General features: G+C 50.8%; 1 protein-coding gene across 2 annotated transcripts in view; it reads left to right on the top strand.

Moving 5' to 3' along the window:
* Positions 1-20,611, top strand: part of HMCN2 (hemicentin 2) — an 816,728-nt gene that overhangs the window by 212,124 nt on the left and 583,993 nt on the right. For both annotated transcript variants that reach the window (XM_069237054.1, XM_069237056.1), the window contains exons 19-20: positions 12,839-12,983; positions 13,411-13,523. In XM_069237054.1, the coding sequence (XP_069093155.1) occupies positions 12,839-12,983; positions 13,411-13,523 (258 nt within the window). The remainder of the gene's footprint in view (positions 1-12,838; positions 12,984-13,410; positions 13,524-20,611) is intronic.

The following is a 20,611-nucleotide window of genomic DNA, read 5'->3' on the forward strand; positions in this document are numbered from 1 at the left end:
ACTTTAGGTGCAGTCTTTCCTCGGGGCCAGAGAGCAAACTCTCCTGTAAAAGGTGGATGGGTTGGGGCAATTTCAAAGTCATCTGACATAATCATCTCTGAAAGGAGGCATGCTTGGGTTAGTGTGAGTCAGTGAGTCCATGTGGGTTGGGGCAGACTCATTCGTGTATGTAGCAAAGCCTCCCCTGTGGTTGAATGTCTCCTGCTCCTGTTCACCTTGAGTTGCTGAGAATCCCTTTGCCCACTGTTCCACCTCTTGATGTTTTTGTACATCCTTAGCTGGTCTGTACCATGTCCAGGAAGCCCTGTAGCAGAGAGTCTGAATGTCCACAGCTACTGTAATTACTGGACCCTGGAGAAGGGCTTCCTAAATCCAGAGCTGGACATGGCATGCTTTGTTTCATATAAATTAAGGTTTTGCAGCATGCATTTTTCAAGACTGACAGCCTGTGCATTGTTCCACCAAACAGTAGTTGGGTCCAGAATTGTCTTGGCAGTCCCTTTCTTTGTAGTGCCAACCATTTAGTGCCATGCCCTTCCCTCTGTGATGTCACACGCCCACAATGGAAGCTCCTTTGCTGGGTTCCCTCTTTTTTCCGCTGTTGGGTATGAAAGCAGAGTGAGAACGTAGAAGATTTTCAACAAAAGCTGAGTGTTTCGTGAGGTTACAGTGAAACATGGAGGAAGGTTTTCCACGGAGAAAAAACAACTGTTGAAAGGGCATTGCCCACGATGGTGAAGGACTTTACACCTGGTATGGGGCATCTGGATACCTCTTTTAGATTTTGCCTCAAGTGGCACCATAAATGCATGCAAACAGACAGCCATGCAATCTTTGCTACCTAAAGACCATGACACAGGGGAGCAATGCATCTGCAAATTCCACTCAAAAACCTAAAAAGACAGGAGGGAGACAGAAGTGGGCACATTAGGCCATGGCACTGGGTAAAACATTTAACATTGTTAAAGGACCACGGCCTCTCCAGCAAAGACGAGAACTTCAAAGACACCAAGGTGGTACAGGGAGAAGACTCCGACACCAAAAGGGTCACCGAAACAGAGAAGGATCCGTCAAAGAAACCATTGAAGGAGGAACTGAAGAAGCACCAGTTAACAAAGAGGCGCAGCGGGCGGAGCTGAAGGATTCAGGCTCAAAAGCTACCCCAACACCAAAAGGGTCACCGAAACAGAGAAGGATCCGTCAAAGAAACCATTGAAGGAGGAACTGAAGAAGCACCAGTTAACACAGAGGCGCAGCGGGCGGAGCTGAAGGATTCAGGCTCAAAAGCTACCCAACACCAAAAGGGTCACCGAAACAGAGAAGGATACGTCAAAGAAACCATTGAAGGAGGAACTGAAGAAGCACCAGTTAACACAGAGGCGCAGCGGGCAGAGCTGAAGGATTCAGGCTCAAAAGCTACCCCAACACCAAAAGGGTCACCGAAACAGAGAAGGATACGTCAAAGAAACCATTGAAGGAGGAACTGAAGAAGCACCAGTTAACACAGAGGCGCAGCGGGCGGAGCTGAAGGATTCAGGCTCAAAAGCTACCCTACACCAAAAGCAATGGTGATCAAGGGGAGGCATGCGTTGAAAGCCCCAAGTGGAAAAGGAGCAGGAGGTACAGCTGGTGCCTCCAACATCACCAGAACGCAAAGAAGAGGAACTCTTCTACGAGCAGGTTGCCTGCAAGACCCACAGTGGGCGCACTGCTAGCGCAAAGATCAGGAGTGCACTCTACAAGGAAGAAAGGGGCCGGGTTATCAGTCAAAGAGAATGACTCCATAAAAGACAGCGGATGGCAGCCACACGGTATTCCGCACACACCTTCACAAAGCATTACTGGGTGGAGATCCAAGGGGCACAGGTGAGACAGAAAGTGCTAAAGCACCTAACTGCATCCTCAAACAACTTTCAAGCCAGCCTCCCAGCGCGGGACAGTACCACTACCAAATCAATGCACAGCATGTGAATCCAGAAAAGACTCATGATGCAAAGTGAAATGGTTTTCCACCGGTAGGAGTAGTTTTGCAGCTTGAAAAATGTTCTGGATTCACATGTGACCCTCCTACCTTCTCGGAAGTGAGGAGGCCGATAAAAAGGAAGGATCAAAGAGGAGTGAGAAAAATATAGGATTGTTGTAGGAAGTTGGCTCTGTATGTGCTATTTCAAAGTAAGGAATAGCATGCACAGAGTCCAAGGGTTCCCCTTAGAGGTAAAATAGTGGTAAAAAGAGATAATACTAATGCTCTATTTTGTGGTAGTGTGGTCGAGCAGTAGGCTTATCCAAGGAGTAGTGTTAAGCATTTGTTGTACATACACATAGACAATAAATGAGGTACACACACTCAGAGACAAATCCAGCCAATAGGTTTTGTTATAGAAAAATATCTTTTCTTAGTTTATTTTAAGAACCACAGGTTAAAATTTAACATGTAATATCTTGTTTGAAAGGTATTGCAGGTAAGTACATTAGGAACTTTGAATCATTTCAATTGCATGTATACTTTTCAAGTTATTCACAAATAGCTATTTTAAAAGTGGACACAGTGCAATTTAAACAGTTCCTGGGGGAGGTAAGTATTTGTTAGTTTTACCAGGTAAGTAAGACACTTACAGGGTTCAGTTCTTGGTCCAAGGTAGCCCACCGTTGGGGGTTCAGAGCAACCCCAAAGTTACCACACCAGCAGCTCAGGGCCGGTCAGGTGCAGAGTTCAAAGTGGTGCCCAAAACGCATAGGCTTCAATGGAGAGAAGGGGGTGCCCCGGTTCCAGTCTGCCAGCAGGTAAGTACCCGCGTCTTCGGAGGGCAGACCAGGGGGGTTTTGTAGGGCACCGGGGGGGACACAAGCCCACACGGAAATTTCACCCTCAGCGGCGCGGGGGCGGCCGGGTGAAGTGTTAGAACAAGCGTCGGGTTCGCAATGGAAGTCAATGAGAGATCAAGGGATCTCTTCAGCGCTGCAGGCAGGCAAGGGGGGGCTTCCTCGGGGAAACCTCCACTTGGGCAAGGGAGAGGGACTCCTGGGGGTCACTTCTGCAGTGAAAGTCCGGTCCTTCAGGTCCTGGGGGCTGCGGGTGCAGGGTCCTTTCCAGGCGTCGGGACTTAGGTTTCACAGAGTCGCGGTCAGGGGAAGCCTCGGGATTCCCTCTGCAGGCGGCGCTGTGGGGGCTCAGGGGGGACAGGTTTTGGTACTCACAGTCGTAGAGTAGTCCGGGGGTCCTCCCTGAAGTGTTGGTTCTCCACCAGCCGAGTCGGGGTCGCCGGGTGCAGTGTTGCAAGTCTCACGCTTCTTGCGGGGAGATTGCAGGGTTCTTTAAAGCTGCTCCTTTGGATAAAGTTGCAGTCTTTTTGGAGCAGGTCCGCTGTCCTCGGGAGTTTCTTGTCGTCGTCGAAGCAGGGCAGTCCTCAGAGGATTCAGAGGTCGCTGGTCCCTTTGGAAGGCGTCGCTGGAGCAGAGTTCTTTGGAAGGCAGGAGACAGGCCGGTGAGTTTCTGGAGCAAAGGCAGTAGTTGTCTTCTGGTCTTCCTCTGCAGGGGTTTTCAGCTAGGCAGTCCTTCTTCTTGTTGTTGCAGGAATCTAGTTTCTAGGTTCAGGGAGAGCCCTTAAATACTAAATTTAAGGGCGTGTTTAGGTCTGGGGGGTTAGTAGCCAATGGCTACTAGCCCTGAGGGTGGGTACACCCTCTTTGTGCCTCCTCCCAAGGGGAGGGGGTCACATCCCTAATCCTATTGGGGGAATCCTCCATCTGCAAGATGGAGGATTTCTAAAAGTTAGAGTCACCTCAGCTCAGGACACCTTAGGGGCTGTCCTGACTGGCCAGTGACTCCTCCTTGTTATTCTCATTATTTTCTCCGGCCTTGCCGCCAAAAGTGGGGGCCGGGGCCGAAGGGGGCGGGCAACTCCACTAGCTGGAGTGTCCTGCGGTGCTGTGACAAAGGGGTGAGCCTTTGAGGCTCACCGCCAGGTGTTACAGCTCCTGCCTGGGGGAGGTGTTAGCATCTCCACCCAGTGCAGGCTTTGTTACTGGCCTCAGAGTGACAAAGGCACTCTCCCCATGGGGCCAGCAACATGCCTCTAGTGTGGCAGGCTGCTGGAACCAGTCAGCCTACACAGATAGTCGGTTAAGTTTCAGGGGGCACCTCTAAGGTGCCCTCTGTGGTGCATTTTACAATAAAATGTACACTGGCATCAGTGTGCATTTATTGTGCTGAGAAGTTTGATACTAAACTTCTCAGTTTTCAGTGTAGCCATTATGGTGCTGTGGAGTTCGTGTACAACAGACTCCCAGACCATATACTCTTATGGCTACCCTGCACTTACAATGTCTAAGGTTTTGCTTAGGCACTGTAGGGGCACAGTGCTCATGCACTGGTACCCTCACCTATGGTATAGTGCACCCTGCCTTAGGGCTGTAAGGCCTGCTAGAGGGGTGTCTTACCTATACTGCATAGGCAGTGAGAGGCTGGCATGGCACCCTGAGGGGAGTGCCATGTCGACTTACTCATTTTGTTCTCACTAGCACACACAAGCTGGTAAGCAGTGTGTCTGTGCTGGGTGAGGGGTCTCTAGGGTGGCATAATACATGCTGCAGCCCTTAGAGACCTTCCCTGGCATCAGGGCCCTTGGTACCAGAGGTACCAGTTACAAGGGACTTATCTGGGTGCCAGGGTGTGCCAATTGTGGAATCAAAAGTACAGGTTAGGGAAAGAACACTGGTGCTGGGGCCTGGTTAGCAGGCCTCAGCACACTTTCAATTCAAAACATAGCATCAGCAAAGGCAAAAAGTCAGGGGGTAACCATGCGAAGGAGGCATTTCCTTACAATCGTCACAACAAGGATAAAAGTAGCCAATGGAAAGGGGGAAAAATAATCTGAATTGGGTGACCATGCAAAGGGGCTTCCGGGGCAGGCATCTGAGGTCACAGAAGGCTGGACAAGGCACAAAATGGTCGACATTGACCAGAAGAAAAAGATTATTCCTGACCCAACCACTACATGGTGGGATAATGCACCGCATGTGAACCCAGAAAGATCTTCAAGCAGCTAAACTACTCTTACACATAAATACCCATTTTTGGTTCTTGAAGTTAAAGTGACCAGAGTAGTCTAGGCTGGGGCTCAGAATACCTCTCATCTGAAAGCTGAAGGTTGAGTGACAAATGTGAGTGTGTGCTTGGAGGGATGAGGGGTGCGGAGGTGCACAGTCCTGCGGCATTCTCTGAATAGCCTGTGCCTCAACTGGTGGGTGGGAAGCAGTAGAGTAACGAAACTTGAGACCCCCCTGCAAAGTACATGGAGGGACCCCCTAGAGACTTATTTAGGAGCTCTCAGGCCTGGGTACTGTGATGCGTGGGCCCCCTCAAGTTCGGGCCCCACCCCTGAACCACGCCGGCTGCGGGGTCCTTTCGTATGCCCCTGTTGGGAAGTCCCCTTGGATGTCATTCCTGGAGCGTGCCCCCCAGCATTGCAGTGGCTGCAGGGGCCTTTGTTATGCCACTGCTCGGAAGCCCTCTTGTTTGTAATTCTTGTCTGCTGAGGACCCTTGTGTACACCTGTCCTCTCTCTCCTCAACCCGGAATAAGCCTCGCTGTAGAATTCTGGGTTGTATGGAGGGGAGTAAGATGCACTCCGCATAGCTGTCAAGTTTTCTTATTTCTTATGCGTGACATCTCTCTGGGTTTAGTTGGCATATGAGTGATATTCTGCTGTTAGATGTTACACTTCGAGTGACACTTTCTCTCCCCAGTAATTCAAAACAAGAACCATTCTCTGGACATGCACCTCATACAAGCTAGACCTATTGGCATTGCTAATGCTTGTTAGCAGTATCAGTTCAATGGGTGATAACAGTGCCTCTTTGTGAATAACTAGAATGGAAAATGTTTCAATTCCGTGAAAATTAGACTATGAATTGAACATTACTAAGCCGGTGGAAGGGGCAGTGGTCTTCAAACCCCCATGCAAATCAGGGTGCCCCCCCCCCCCTTACGATACCCCCGGCACTACATGTGCACCAGCGCTATCAGTAATACAGACGGGGGCGAATGAGTGTCTGCCATCCCATCTGTAATATCAAAGTGCGCCGGGCATACAAACCAGGTGCACACGCCTGTTGTGCCCCTGGAGGGGTCAAACAGTAAAAAAGGGGATCCCGCCATCCACTTTAAATAGAGTGGGTGGTTGAATAGCATACTTCTGTACCAATAGACTCTTTTGGGCTGTCAGAGAAAGTTTTACACTGATGAGTAAATTTTACGGCATCAGCCTAAGAGTCGAGGTTTGCCTGACTCAAAATCAGACCGGTGAATCTTGAGTGTGGCAGACAGGGTACCCTGTTACCCTTGTGTAGGAAGTTGGCTCTGTATGCACTATTTCAAAGTAAGGAATAGTATGCACAGCGTCCAAGGGTTCCCCTTAGAGGTAAGATAGTGGCAAAAAGAGATAATACTAATGCTCTATTTAGTGGTAGTGTGGTCGAGCAGTAGGCTTATCAAAGGAGTAGTGTTAAGCATTTGTTGTACATACCCAAGCAATAAATGAGGAACACACACTCAAAGACAATTCCAGGCCAATAGGTTTTTGTATAGAAAAATATATTTTCTTAGTTTATTTTTAAGAACCACAGGTTCAAATTTTACATGTAATACTTCAAATGAAAGGTATTGCAGATAAGTACTTTAGGAACTTTGAATAATCACAATAGCATATATACTTTTCAAATAAATCACATATAGCTATTTTAAAACTAGACACACTGCAATTTTCAACAGTTCCTGGGGGAGGTAAGTATTTGTTAGTTTTTGTAGGTAAGTAAACCACCTACAGGGTTCAAGTTTGGGTCCAAGGTAGCCCACTGTTGGGGGTTCAGAGCAACCCCAAAGTTACCACACCAGCAGCTCAGGGCCGGTCAGGTGTAGAGTTCAAAGTGGTGCCCAAAACGCATAGGCTTCAATGGAGAAGGGGGTGCCCCGGTTCCAGTCTGCCAGCAGGTAAGTACCCGTGTCTTCGGAGGGCAGACCAGGGGGGTTTTGTAGGACACCGGGGGGACACAAGTTAGCACAGAAAGTACACCCTCAGCAGCACGGGGGCAGCCGGGTGCAGTGTGCCAACACACGTCGGGTTTTCAATTGGAATCAATGGGAGACCAAGGGGTCTCTTCAGCGATGCAGGCAGGCAAAGGGGGGGCTCCTCGGGGTAGCCACCACCTGGGCAAGGGAGAGGGCCTCCTGGGGGTCACTCCTGCACTGGAGTTCCGATCTTTCAGGTCCTGGGGGCTGCGGGTGCAGAGTCTTTTCCAGGCGTCGGGATCTGGGAGTCAGGCAGTCGCGGTCAGGGGGAGCCTCGGGATTCCCTCTGCAGGCGTCGCTGTGGGGGCTCAGGGGGGGCAACTCTGGTTACTCATGGTCTCGTAGTCGCCGGGGAGTCCTCCCTGAAGTGTTGTTTCTCCACAAGTCGAGCCGGGGGCGTCGGGTGCAGAGTTGCAAGTCTCACGCTTCTGGCGGGAAACGCAGTTGTCTTTAAGTTGCTCCTTTGGAAACAAAGTTTCAATCTTTGGTGAACAGGGCCGCTGTTCTCGGGAGTTTCTTGGTCCTTTTAGAGCAGGGCAGTCCTCTGAGGATTCAGAGGTCGCTGGTCCTGGGGAAAGCGTCGCTGGAGCAGTTTCTTCAGAAGGGGGGGAGACAGGCCGGTAGGGCTGGGGCCAAAGCAGTTGGTGTCTCCGTCTTCTCTGCAGGGTTTTTCAGCTCAGCAGTCCTCTTCTTCTTAGGTTGCAGGAATCTGAGTTCCTAGGTTCAGGGGAGCCCCTAAATACAGAATTTAAGGGTGTGTTTAGGTCAGGGAGGGCAGTAGTCAATGGCTACTAGCCCTGAGGGTGGCTACACCCTCTTTGTGCCTCCTCCCAAGGGGAGGGGGTCACATTCATATCCCTATTGGGGGGATTCTCCATCTGCAAGATGGAGGATTCCTATAAGTCAGAGTCACTTCAGCTCAGGTTGCCTTAGGGGCTGTCCTGACTGGCCAGTGACTCCTCCTTCTTTTTCTCATTATCTCCTCCGGCCTTGCCGCCAAAAGTGGGGCCGTGGCCGGAGGGGGCGGGCAACTCCACTAGCTGGAATGCCCTGGGGCGCTGTAACAAAGGGGGTGAGCCTTTGAGGCTCACCGCCAGGTGTTACAGTCCTGCAAGGGGGAGGTGATAAGCATCTCCACCCAGTACAGGCTTTGTTACTAGCCACAGAGTGACAAAGGCACTCTCCCCATGTGGCCAGCAACATGTCTCGAGTGTGGCAGGCTGCTAAAACCAGTCAGCCTACACGGGTAGTTGGTTAAGGTTTCAGGGGGCACCTCTAAGGTGCCCTCTGGGGTGTATATTACAATAAAATGTACACTGGCATCAGTGTGCATTTATTGTGCTGAGAAGTTTGATACCAAATGTAAGGAAATGCCTCCTTGGCATGGTTGCCCCCTGACTTTTTGCCTTTGCTGATGCTATGTTTACAATTGAAAGTGTGCTGAGGCCTGCTAACCAGGCCCCAGCACCAGTGTTCTTTCCCTAACCTGTACTTTTGTATCCACAATTGGCAGACCCTGGCATCCAGATAAGTCCCTTGTAACTGGTACTTCTAGTACCAAGGGCCCTGATGCCAAGGAAGGTCTCTAAGGGCTGCAGCATGTATTATGCCACCCTGGAGACCTCTCACTCAGCACAGACACACTGCTTACCAGCTTGTATGTGCTAGTGAGAACAAAACGAGTAAGTCGACATGGCACTCCCCTCAGGGTGCCATGCCAGCCTCTCACTGCCTATGCAAGTATAGGTCAGTCACCCCTCTAGCAGGCCTTACAGCCCTAAGGCAGGGTGCACTATACCATAGGTGAGGGTACCAGTGCATGAGCATGGTACCCCTACAGTGTCTAAACAAAACCTTAGACATTGTAAGTGCAGGGTAGCCAGAGTATATGGTCTGGGAGTTTGTCAAACACGAACTCCACAGCACCATAATGGCTACACTGAAAACTGGGAAGTTTGGTATCAAACTTCTCAGCACAATAAATGCACACTGATGCCAGTGTACATTTTATTGCAAAATACACCCCAGAGGGCACCTTAGAGGTGCCCCCTGAAACTTAACCGACTGTCTGTGTAGGCTGACTAGTTCCAGCAGCCTGCCACACTAGAGACATGTTGCTGGCCCCATGGGGAGAGTGCCTTTGTCACTCTGAGGCCAGTAACAAAGCCTGCACTGGGTGGAGATGCTAACACCTCCCCCAGGCAGGAGCTGTAACACCTGGCGGTGAGCCTCAAAGGCTCACCCCTTTGTCACAGCACCGCAGGACACTCCAGCTAGTGGAGTTGCCCGCCCCCTCCGGCCCCGGCCCCCACTTTTGGCGGCAAGGCCGGAGAAAATAATGAGAATAACAAGGAGGAGTCACTGGCCAGTCAGGACATCCCCTAAGGTGTCCTGAGCTGAGCTGACTCTAACTTTTAGAAATCCTCCATCTTGCAGATGGAGGATTCCCCCAATAGGGTTAGGATTGTGACCCCCTCCCCTTGGGAGGAGGCACAAAGAGGGTGTACCCACCCTCAGGGCTAGTAGCCATTGGCTACTAACCCCCCAGACCTAAACACGCCCTTAAATTTAGTATTTAAGGGCTACCCTGAACCCTAGAAAATTAGATTCCTGCAACAACAAGAAGAAGGACTGCCTAGCTGAAAACCCCTGCAGAGGAAGACCAGAAGACAACAACTGCCTTGGCTCCAGAAACTCACCGGCCTGTCTCCTGCCTTCCAAAGAACTCTGCTCCAGCGACGCCTTCCAAAGGGACCAGCGACCTCTGCATCCTCTGAGGACTGCCCTGCTTCGACGACGACAAGAAACTCCCGAGGACAGCGGACCTGCTCCAAAAAGACTGCAACTTTGTTTCAAGAAGCAGCTTTAAAGAACCCTGCAACTCCCCGCAAGAAGCGTGAGACTTGCAACACTGCACCCGGCGACCCCGACTCGGCTGGTGGAGAACCAACACCTCAGGGAGGACCCCCGGACTACTCTACGACTGTGAGTACCAAAACCTGTCCCCCCTGAGCCCCCACAGCGCCGCCTGCAGAGGGAATCCCGAGGCTTCCCCTGACCGCGACTCTCTGAAACCTAAGTCCCGACGCCTGGAAAAGACCCTGCACCCGCAGCCCCCAGGACCTGAAGGACCGGACTTTCACTGCAGAAGTGACCCCCAGGAGTCCCTCTCCCTTGCCCAAGTGGAGGTTTCCCCGAGGAAGCCCCCCCTTGCCTGCCTGCAGCGCTGAAGAGATCCCTTGATCTCTCATTGACTAACATTGCGAACCCGATGCTTGTTCTAACACTGCACCCGGCCGCCCCCGCGCCGCTGAGGGTGAAATTTCTGTGTGGGCTTGTGTCCCCCCCGGTGCCCTACAAAACCCCCCTGGTCTGCCCTCCGAAGACGCGGGTACTTACCTGCAAGCAGACCGGAACCGGGGCACCCCCTTCTCTCCATTCTAGCCTATGCGTTTTGGGCACCACTTTGAACTCTGCACCTGACCGGCCCTGAGCTGCTGGTGTGGTAACTTTGGGGTTGCTCTGAACCCCCAACGGTGGGCTACCTTGGACCAAGAACTGAACCCTGTAAGTGTCTTACTTACCTGGTAAAACTAACCAAAACTTACCTCCCCCAGGAACTGTGAAAATTGCACTAAGTGTCCACTTTTAAAGTAGCTATTTGTGAATAACTTGAAAAGTATACATGCAATTGAAATGATTCAAAGTTCCTAATGTACTTACCTGCAATACCTTTCAAACAAGATATTACATGTTAAATTTGAACCTGTGGTTCTTAAAATAAACTAAGAAAAGATATTTTTCTATACAAAACCTATTGGCTGGATTTGTCTCTGAGTGTGTGTACCTCATTTATTGTCTATGTGTATGTACAACAAATGCTTAACACTACTCCTTGGATAAGCCTACTGCTCGACCACACTACCACAAAATAGAGCATTAGTATTATCTATTTTTACCACTATTTTACCTCTAAGGGGAACCCTTGGACTCTGTGCATGCTATTCCTTACTTTGAAATAGCACATACAGAGCCAACTTCCTACACCAAACTTCCCAATTTTCAGTGTAGCCATTATGGTGCTGTGGAGTTCGTGTATGACAGACTCCCAGACCATATACTCTTATGGCTACCCTGCACTTACAATGTCTAAGGTTTTGTTTAGACACTGTAGGGGCACAGTGCTCATGCACTGGTGCCCTCACCTATGGTATAGTGCACCCTGCCTTAGGGCTGTAAGGCCTGCTAGAGGGGTGACTTATCTATCTTACATAGGCAGTGTGAGGTTGGCATGGCACCCTGAGGGGAGTGCCATGTCGACTTACTCGTTTTGTCCTCACCAGCACACACAAGTTGGCAAGTAGTGTGTCTGTGCTGAGTGAGGGGTCCCCAGGGTGGCATAAGATATGCTGCAGCCCTTAGAGACCTTCCCTGGCATCAGGGCCCTTGGTACCAGGGGTACCAGTTACAAGGGACTTACCTGGATGCCAGGGTGTGCCAAATGTGTAAACAAAAGTACAGGTTAGGGAAAGAACACTGGTGCTGGGGCCTGGTTAGCAGGCCTCAGCACACTTTCAAATCAAAACATAGCATCAGCAAAGGCAAAAAGTCAGGGGGTAACCATGTCAAGGAGGCATTTCCTTACACCTTGCAACAGAGTACCTGTCCACAAACTCTAAATCAGACCCAGAGGCCCACCTAATTCAAATCAGTACTGGCCCTGCTCCTCATGAGAACATTCCATCCTGAACCTAGGTCACTTCACCCATTCTCCCTGCGGCCCACTGATTTTTAGTTGGAAAATTTGAGTTTCACCCTGCACCCCACCCCTCCGAATCTCCCAGACTAAGCTACACCCCTGCGTATGCCATGTTTCTGCTCACATCTTTCTGAAATCCTCTATCTGCATATCTCACAAGTCATCTCTGTCCAGGCCACCAGAGTTGTTTCATGGTCCTGTCAGTATTTCAACAGCTGTGTTCCATCTTCACACTTCACATTAAATGCTAATTATATTCCCCATATGCGCTCCTCAGAGAGGACTGGATGAGCATATATTTGAAACGACTTTGACCCACCCACAAGCACTATGAAAATCTTTCACTGAGTTGAGTCTCAACTCCAGGGCTCTCAATTGTGTTTAGACATGCACACCCACCCATAATATGCCCTTACCCAGTCACCTAGAGGTGGTTCCTTTCACGGTATGCTGCAGGGGTACCCCAGATAACTCACTGATCTCTGGATAGTTATTCTTTAAGAAATACTTGCGTTAAGGGTGGTCTTTGTTCTAGCAGGACAATAGCAGACTAGGAATTTTATTTAGTAAAGCGGTAGTTTCCATTCTCTGCCCTTGTGCCTTCTACGTCTGAAATGCTTGGGTGTAGTCTCCATGAAGCATCACTGCCCCATGAAGCTCTCCTACTCGAAAGAGTAACTCACTACTAACTCTTTGTGTTACTCTACATGATTTGATTGGAGATCTGTCCTGTAGTTTTCCAAATTGATACCCATCATCTGAATTATTGTAGTCTGATTATGAACCCCACAGAGGTGGCAAGCTTTCCGGACATGTCACCATTTCCCTGTGGTCCAGAACTCTTCTCATCACACTCAATATCGGAAGCAGTGCCAGACATGAGGGAAGACTTGATGATTGAGAGAACGAGTGCCCTTTGGGGCTGAAGAGCACAGCCATGCCCTCCAGCACTAAGTACAGGGACCACCTTCAGAAAGACCTTCCCTAACCATTAGCTTTCTTTTTCCTAGGTGAAACCAACCAGTCGCGTCTCACTGCGCAGCGATGGAACTCTGCATATAGACATGTCCTCCCAGGAGCATGCTGGGAAATACACCTGTGAGCTCACCAATGCAATCGGCTCTGCCAGTCGAGACGTGATTCTTAATATCCATGGTAAGCATGTGAAATCTGACTATGTGTTACCTTCTGTAATGAGTCACTTTTCTAGACAACCGTGTCATTGCATGGTAAAGGGCACCCCCATCAGTAGCTGCTTCTTCCATCTTACTTATCACTGCCAAAAATATAGAATACCTTCAGATATTTCCCATTGTATCACAGCATAAGTTATAGTGTTAGGCCATGTTTTTCTGGTCATCGGTTTTTGCTGGTGTTTGGTGAGGCGTTAGTCCTATGTTTTTTAAAGCTGAAGCCCATCAGCCCCTTATAGGTGCATTTCTTATGAAGGGTGCACCAGACCCTGAAGCTGCAGAAAAGGGATCCTCTGTTAAGGATGGAGAGAGGCCTGGTCCTCAGTCTTTGTGGTGTCATGCACTGTTACTCGCATTTCACACTTTTACCCTTGTGTTTGTATTTGTAGAAGTTCCCAGCATTCATCCTGGACCTGTGAATTACACTACCACAGAGGGTGAGGCAGTCACCCTCCTCTGCGCAACGAAGGGACACCCGCGACCCCACATTATCTGGACCAAGGTAAGTCACATCAGAGAGGGCCTCTACCACATCACCATAAAGAGCATTGACTTACTTCTGTTTGACACTCAATTTTTCTTCCTGTCTCTGTTCCTTCCTGTAAGACACCATGCCATATGAACCTATGTACTTTGTTACACATGCGGCCCTCTGACTCCACTGTGCCACACCATGTGTCTGTGTGCTGCCTCTGACCCACACTCTGTAGCCAATGTGCTTGCACCTTGACTCCAGTGGCCTGTGTGCCACAACACATATGCTACATTCTGGCTCCAGAAAGGCAAGCTCTGAGTCTGATCTGCAGGTCTCTGCATGACCTCCCTTTACTTCAGAAGCCATCTTTGTACTATGTGACATGCTCTCATTCCTTTGTGCCACACCTTTGATCCTTAGTGGTGCAGTGTGATCAGGTGTGCTGCTGTATGTGTTGTCTGTACTGCACATTGCACTCAGGGTCCACTGCAGCAGAATGTGGAGCCTGTCTGCCATCCTCTGGCTCCACTGTGCCATGCCCTGGATCCTGAGTGGTGTGGTTTGGTGCAAGTGCGATCCTGTGTGTGTCCTGTGCACTGTACACTGCACTCATGGTCCATTGCAGCAGAATGTGGATCCCTTCTGCCATTGTCTGGCTCCACTGTGCCATGCCCTGGATCTTGTGTGTGTGGTTTAGTACAGGTGTGATCCTCTGTGTCCTGTGTGCACTGTACACTGCACTTAGTGTTCACCACAACAGTTTGTGCATCCTCTGTGCCATCCTCTGGCTCCCCTCTGCCATGCCCTGGATCCTGAGTGGTGTGGTTTGGTGCAAGTGCGATCCTGTGTGTGTCCTGTCCACTGTACACTGCACTCATGGTCCATTGCAGCAGAATGTGGATCCCCTCTGCCATTGTCTGGCTCCACTGTGCCATGCCCTGGATCCTGTGTGTGTGGTTTAGTACAGGTGTGATCCTCTGTGTGTCCTGTGTGCACTGTACACTGCACTTAGGGTTCACCACAACAGTTTGTGCATCCTCTGTGCCATCCTCTGGCTCCACTATGCCAGGCCTGGGATCCCGAGTGGCTCTGTGTGGTACAGGTGTGCCCTTATGTGTGTCCTGTGCACTGTACTCAGGGTCCACCGCAGCAGAATGTGGATCCCTTCTGCCATTGTCTGGCTCCACTGTGCCATGCCCTGGATCCTGTGTGTGTGGTTTAGTACAGGTGTGATCCTCTGTGTGTCCTGTGTGCACTGTACACTGCACTTAGTGTTCACCACAACAGTTTGTGCATCCTCTGTGCCATCCTCTGGCTCCACTGTGCCAGGCCTGGGGTCCTGAGTGGCTCTGTGTGGTACAGGTGTGCCCTTATGTGTGTCCTGTGCACTGTACACTGCACTCAGGGTCCACTGTGGCAGAATGTGGATCCCCTCTGCCATTGCCTGGCTCCACTGTGCCATGCCCTGGATCCTGTGTGTGTGGTTTAGTACCGGTGTGATCCTCTGTGTGTCCTGTGTGCACTGTACACTGCACTTAGGGTTCACCACAACAGTTTGTGCATCCTCTGTGCCATCCTCTGGCTCCACTATGCCAGGCCTGGGATCCTGAGTGGCTCTGTGTGGTACAGGTGTGCCCTTATGTGTGTCCTGTGCACTGTACACTGCACTCAGGGTCCACTGTGGCAGAATGTGGATCCCCTCTGCCATTGCCTGGCTCCACTGTGCCATGCCCTGGATCCTGTGTGTGTGGTTTAGTACAGGTGTGATCCTCTGTGTGTCCTGTGTGCACTGTACATTGCACTTAGGGTTCACCACAACAGTTTGTGCATCCTCTGTGCCATCCTCTGGCTCCACTGTGCCACGCCTGGGATCCTGAGTGGCTCTGTGTGGTACAGGTGTGCCCTTTTGTGTGTCCTGTGCACTGTACACTGCACTCAGGGTCCACTGTGGCAGAATGTGGATCCCCTCTGCCATTGTCTGGCTCCACTGTGCCATGCCCTGGATCCTGTGTGTGTGGTTTAGTACAGGTGTGATCCTCTGTGTGTCCTGTGTGCACTGTACACTGCACTTAGTGTTCACCACAACAGTTTGTGCATCCTCTGTGCCATCCTCTGGCTCCACTGTGCCAGGCCTGGGGTCCCGAGTGGCTCTGTGTGGTACAGGTGTGCCCTTATGTGTGTCCTGTGCACTGTACACTGCACTCAGGGTCCACTGTGGCAGAATGTGGATCCCCTCTGCCATTGTCTGGCTCCACCTTGCCATGCCCTAGATCCTGGCTGGTGTGGTTTGGTACCGGTGTGATCCTGTGGGTGTCCTATGTAGGAAAGTGCCCCTTTTGGCATGGTTACCCCACACCTTTTGCCTGATATTGATGCTGATTTGACTCAGAGTATGCTGGGATCCTGCTAACCAGGCCCCAGCACCAGTGTTCTTTTCCTAAACTGTACCATTGTTTCCACAATTGGCACACCCCTGGCACCCAGCTATGTCCCTTGTAAAAGGTACCAGTGGTGCCAAGGGCTCTGTGACCAAGGAAGGTCCCTAAGGGCTGCAGCATGTATAGTGCCCTATGGGACTCCTCACCAAACGCATGCACACTGCCATTGCAGCTTGTGTGTGCTGGTGGGGGGAAAAAGGTAAAGTCAACATGGCATCCCTCTCAGGGTGCCATGCCCACAAAACACTGCCTGTGGCATAGGTAAGTCACCCCTCTAGCAGGCCTTACAGCCCTAAGGTAGTATGCACTATACCACAGGTGAGGGCATAGCCGCATGAGCAAAATGCCCCTACAGCAGGGGTCTTCAAACTGGGGGGTGAGGTCCCCTATGGGGGCCTCAAGTGATCCCAGGGTGTTCACCAAGCTCTGGCCAAAAGAAGCATTTCACAGATAACAGTGGTTTGTTTAAAGCAGATACATGTCATTGCATTTTTAAAATGGCAACCGTAATTAACCTCAATGTTTAAATATATCTAGACATATTTAAACATTACCATCTTTATAAAATATTTGTGAAAAATTCTGAAGGGGGGCCCAATGATTTTTATTTCTCAACAGGGGGGGTGCGGCATTAAAAAGTTTGGAGACCACTGCCCTATAGTGTCTAAGTCCATTCTGAGACATTGTAAGTGCAGTGTGGCAATACTGATTACTTGGACTGGGAGTCTGTCATTACGAACTCCACAGCTCCATGATGGCTTCACTGAAGTGTGGGAAGTTTGGTATCAAACTTCTCAGCACAATAAACTGACACTGATGCCAGTGTTGGATTTATTGTAAAATGCACACTGAGGGCATCTTAGAGATGCCCCCTATATTTTACCCAACCCTTTAGTGTGGGACTGACCAGTCTATACCAGCCTTCCACTAACAGACAAGTTTCTGATCCCATGGGATGAGAGCCCTCTGTGCTCTATAGGGTCAGAAACAAAGCCTGCTCTGGGTGGAGGTGCTTCACACCTCCTCCTGCAGGAACTGCAACACTTGATGGTGAGCCTCAAAGGCTCAAGCCTCTTGTTACAGTGCCCCAGGGCATTCAAGCTAGTAGAGTTGCCCACCCCCCAGACCAGGCCCCACTTTTGGCAGCAAGTCTGGTGGTAAAATTAGGAAAAACAAGGAGGATTGACCACTACAGTTAGGACCTCCCCTAAGGTGTTCAGAGCTGAAGGGAACCTCTCCTTGCAGAATCCTCCATCTTGTTTTGGAGGGCAGGGCCCAATAGGATTAGTACTGTGTCCCCCACCCCAAACGGAGGGGACACTTGAAGGGTGTAGTTACCCTCAGGGACATTAGCCATTGGCTACTGCCCCCTGACCGTTCTAACACCCCTAAATCTAGTATTTGGGGGCTCCCCTGAACCTCACAGATTCCTGGCGACCTCAGAAGGAAGAAAGTAGCAAGAAAAGAACTACTAAGTCGACCCCAGGAGTGAAGACTTCAGACCACAACTGACTTGTCACCAGCCCTACTGACCTGTCTGCCCTAGCAGAGGACCAAGAACTCCAGAGGACAACGGGATCTTCACAAGAAGATCTCTAAAAGGACTCCAGAACCTCCCTGGATTTGCCCACTCGGCACCCGATGCCCACAGCCCGAGTACAGGTGGCACACCAGATTAGGAAAGGTCCCCAAGCGATTCTGACCTTGAGTTTATCCTGTGTTGACCCCTCCTGGCCACCATGACGAGGCCTGCAGCCTAAATCCGGAGGCTCCCCCTGTCCGTAATCGGATCCAACGAAGATTCCCAACTCCTTAAGGTATCTCTGCACCCGCAGCCCCCTGGTCTTAGGGAATCTGACCGATGGTCCGACAACATCCAGCAGGCACGTCTTCTCCTTGACCAGCCTGTGGTTTTCTGGAATAGACCCCTAGGGCCCAGCCTGCAGCATCTTTATGGCCCCCGGGGCTCCCCCATTGAAAAGCATTGGGCGATTGACGCTGCTTTTGCACCCTGCTCCCGGCCGCCCCTGTGCCGCTGAGGGTGTGTGTTTCGTGCTGACCTCTGGTCTCCCTGGTCCCAACCTAAATCCCAAGGCTTGTGTCCTGAAACCATGGGTACTTACCTGCAATCACTTTGCTTCCAAGTCCCCGAGTCCTCAAAGGATTCTGTAGGAAGTTGGGGCCAGATGTACCAAAAAAGCAATTTGCGACTTGCAAATTGCGAGTCCCTGCGACTCGCAATTTGCAAGTCGCAAATTGCTATGCAGTACGGTGTCTCAGACACCGACTGCAACTCGCAATGGGGTCGCAATGACCCACCTCATGAATATTCATGAGGTGGGTCGCAAATTGCGGCCCCATTGCGAGTATGGGCACTCGCTAACATGGAGGCCTGCTGACGTCAGCAGGCCTCCATGTTAGCGACCTGCTTGTCAATAAAGCAGGTTTTTTTTTTTTGAAGTGTAGCCCGTTTTCCCTAAGGGAAAACGAGCTGCACTACAAAAAAAAACGAAACCTTTAGTTTCGGATTTTTCAGGGCAGGGAGTGGTCCCTTGGACCACTCCCTGCCCTGAAAAAATATTTTGGGGTGCAATCACAAACTGGAAGGGGTCCCATGGGGACCCCTTCCAATTTGCAATTGGGTTACCATCCACTTGAAGTGGATGGTAACTGCGATGCCATTTGCGACCGCATATGCGGTCGCAAATGGTATTGCATCCCAATGCGACTCGCAAATAGGAAGGGAACACCCCTTCCTATTTGCGAGTCTGAAATGCATTTTGCGAGTCGGTAACGACTCGCAAAATGCATTTCTGCATTGGGATACGCGTTTTGCGACTCACAAACGGCAAATTTTGCCGTTTGCGAGTCGCAAAACGTTTGCTACATCTGGCCCTTGGCTCTGTATGCACTATTTCAAAGTAAGGAATAGTATGCACAGAGTCCAAGGGTTCCCCTTAGAGGTGAGATAGTGGCAAAAAGAGATAATTCTAATGCTCTATTTTGTGGTAGTGTGGTCGAGCAGTAGGCTTATCAAAGGAGTAGTGTTAAGCATTTGTTGTACACACACAGGCAATGAATGAGGAACACACACTCAAAGACAATTCCAGGGCCATAGGTTTTTGTATAGAAAAATATATTTTCTTAGTTTATTTTAAGAACCACAGGTTCAAATTTTACATGTAATACTTCAAATGAAAGGTATTGCAGGTAGGTACTTTAGGAACTTTGAATAATCAAAATAGCATACACAGTTTTCAAATTAATCACATATAGCTATTTTAAAACTAGACACAGTGCAGTAAGAGTTAGTTAGTTTTTGCAGGTAAGTAAACCACCTACAGGGTTCAAGTTTGGGTCCAAAAGTAGCCCACCGTTGGGGGTTCAGAGCAACCCCAAAGTTACCACACCAGCAGCTCAGGGCCGGTCAGGTGCAGAGGTCAAAGTGGTGCCCAAAACGCATAGGCTTCAATGGAGAAGGGGGTGCCCCGGTTCCAGTCTGTCAGCAGGTAAGTACCCGCGTCTTCGGAGGGCAGACCAGGGGGGTTTTGTAGGGCACGGGGGGGACACAAGTCAGCACAGAAAGTACACCCTCAGCAGCACGGGGGCGGCCGGGTGCAGTGTGCAAACACGCGTCGGGTTTCCAATAGAAATCAATGGGAGACCAAGGGGTCTCTTCAGCGATGCAGGCAGGCAAGGGGGGGGGCTCCTCGGGGTAGCCACCACCTGGTCAAGGGAGAGGGCCTCCTGGGGGTCACTCCTGCACTGGAGTTCCGATCTTTCAGGTTCTGGGGGCTGCGGATGCAGAGTCTTTACCAGGCGTCGGGATCTGGGAAGCAGGCAGTCGCGGTCAGGGGGAGCCTCGGGATTCCCTCTGCAGGCGTCGCTGTGGGGGCTCAGGGGGGGCAACTCTGGCTGCTCACGGTCTCGCAGTCGCCGGGGAGTCCTCCCTGAAGTGTTGTTTCTCCACAAGTCGAGCCGGGGGCGTCGGGTGCAGAGTAGCAAGTCTCAGGCTTCCGGCGGGAAACGCAGTTGTTTTAAAGTTGCTCCTTTGAAACAAAGTTGCAGTCTTGGGTGAACAGGGCCGCTGTCCTCGGGAGTTTCTTGGTCCTTCTAGAGCAGGGCAGTCCTCTGAGGATTCAGAGGTCTCTGGTCCCTGGGGAAAGCGTCGCTGGAGCAGTGTCTTTAGGCCGGTAGAGCTTGGGCCAAAGCAGTTGGTGTCTCCGTCTTCTCTGCAGGGTTTTTCAGCTTAGCTGTCCTCTTCTTCTTAGGTTGCAGGAATCTGAGTTCCTAGGTTCAGGGGAGCCCCTAAATACTCGATTTAGGGGTGTGTTTAGGTCTGGGAGGGCAGTAGCCAATGGCTACTAGCCCTGAGGGTGGCTACACCCTCTTTGTGCCTCCTCCCAAGGGGAGGGGGGTCACATTTCTATCCCTATTGGGGGAATCCTCCATCTGCAAGATGGAGGATTTCTAAAAGTCAGAGTCACTTCAGCTCAGGTTGCCTTATGGGCTGTCCTGACTGGCCAGTGACTCCTTCTTGTTTGTCTCATTATCTCCTCCGGCCTTGCCGCCAAAAGTGGGGCCGTGGCCAGAGGGGGCAGGCAACTCCACTAGCTGGAATGCCCTGGGGTGCTGTAACAAAGGGGGTGAGCCTTTGAGGCTCACCGCCAGGTGTTA

This window comes from Pleurodeles waltl, chromosome 6 (genome assembly GCF_031143425.1).
Source record: "Pleurodeles waltl isolate 20211129_DDA chromosome 6, aPleWal1.hap1.20221129, whole genome shotgun sequence".
Classification (NCBI taxonomy): Eukaryota; Metazoa; Chordata; class Amphibia; order Caudata; family Salamandridae; genus Pleurodeles; species Pleurodeles waltl.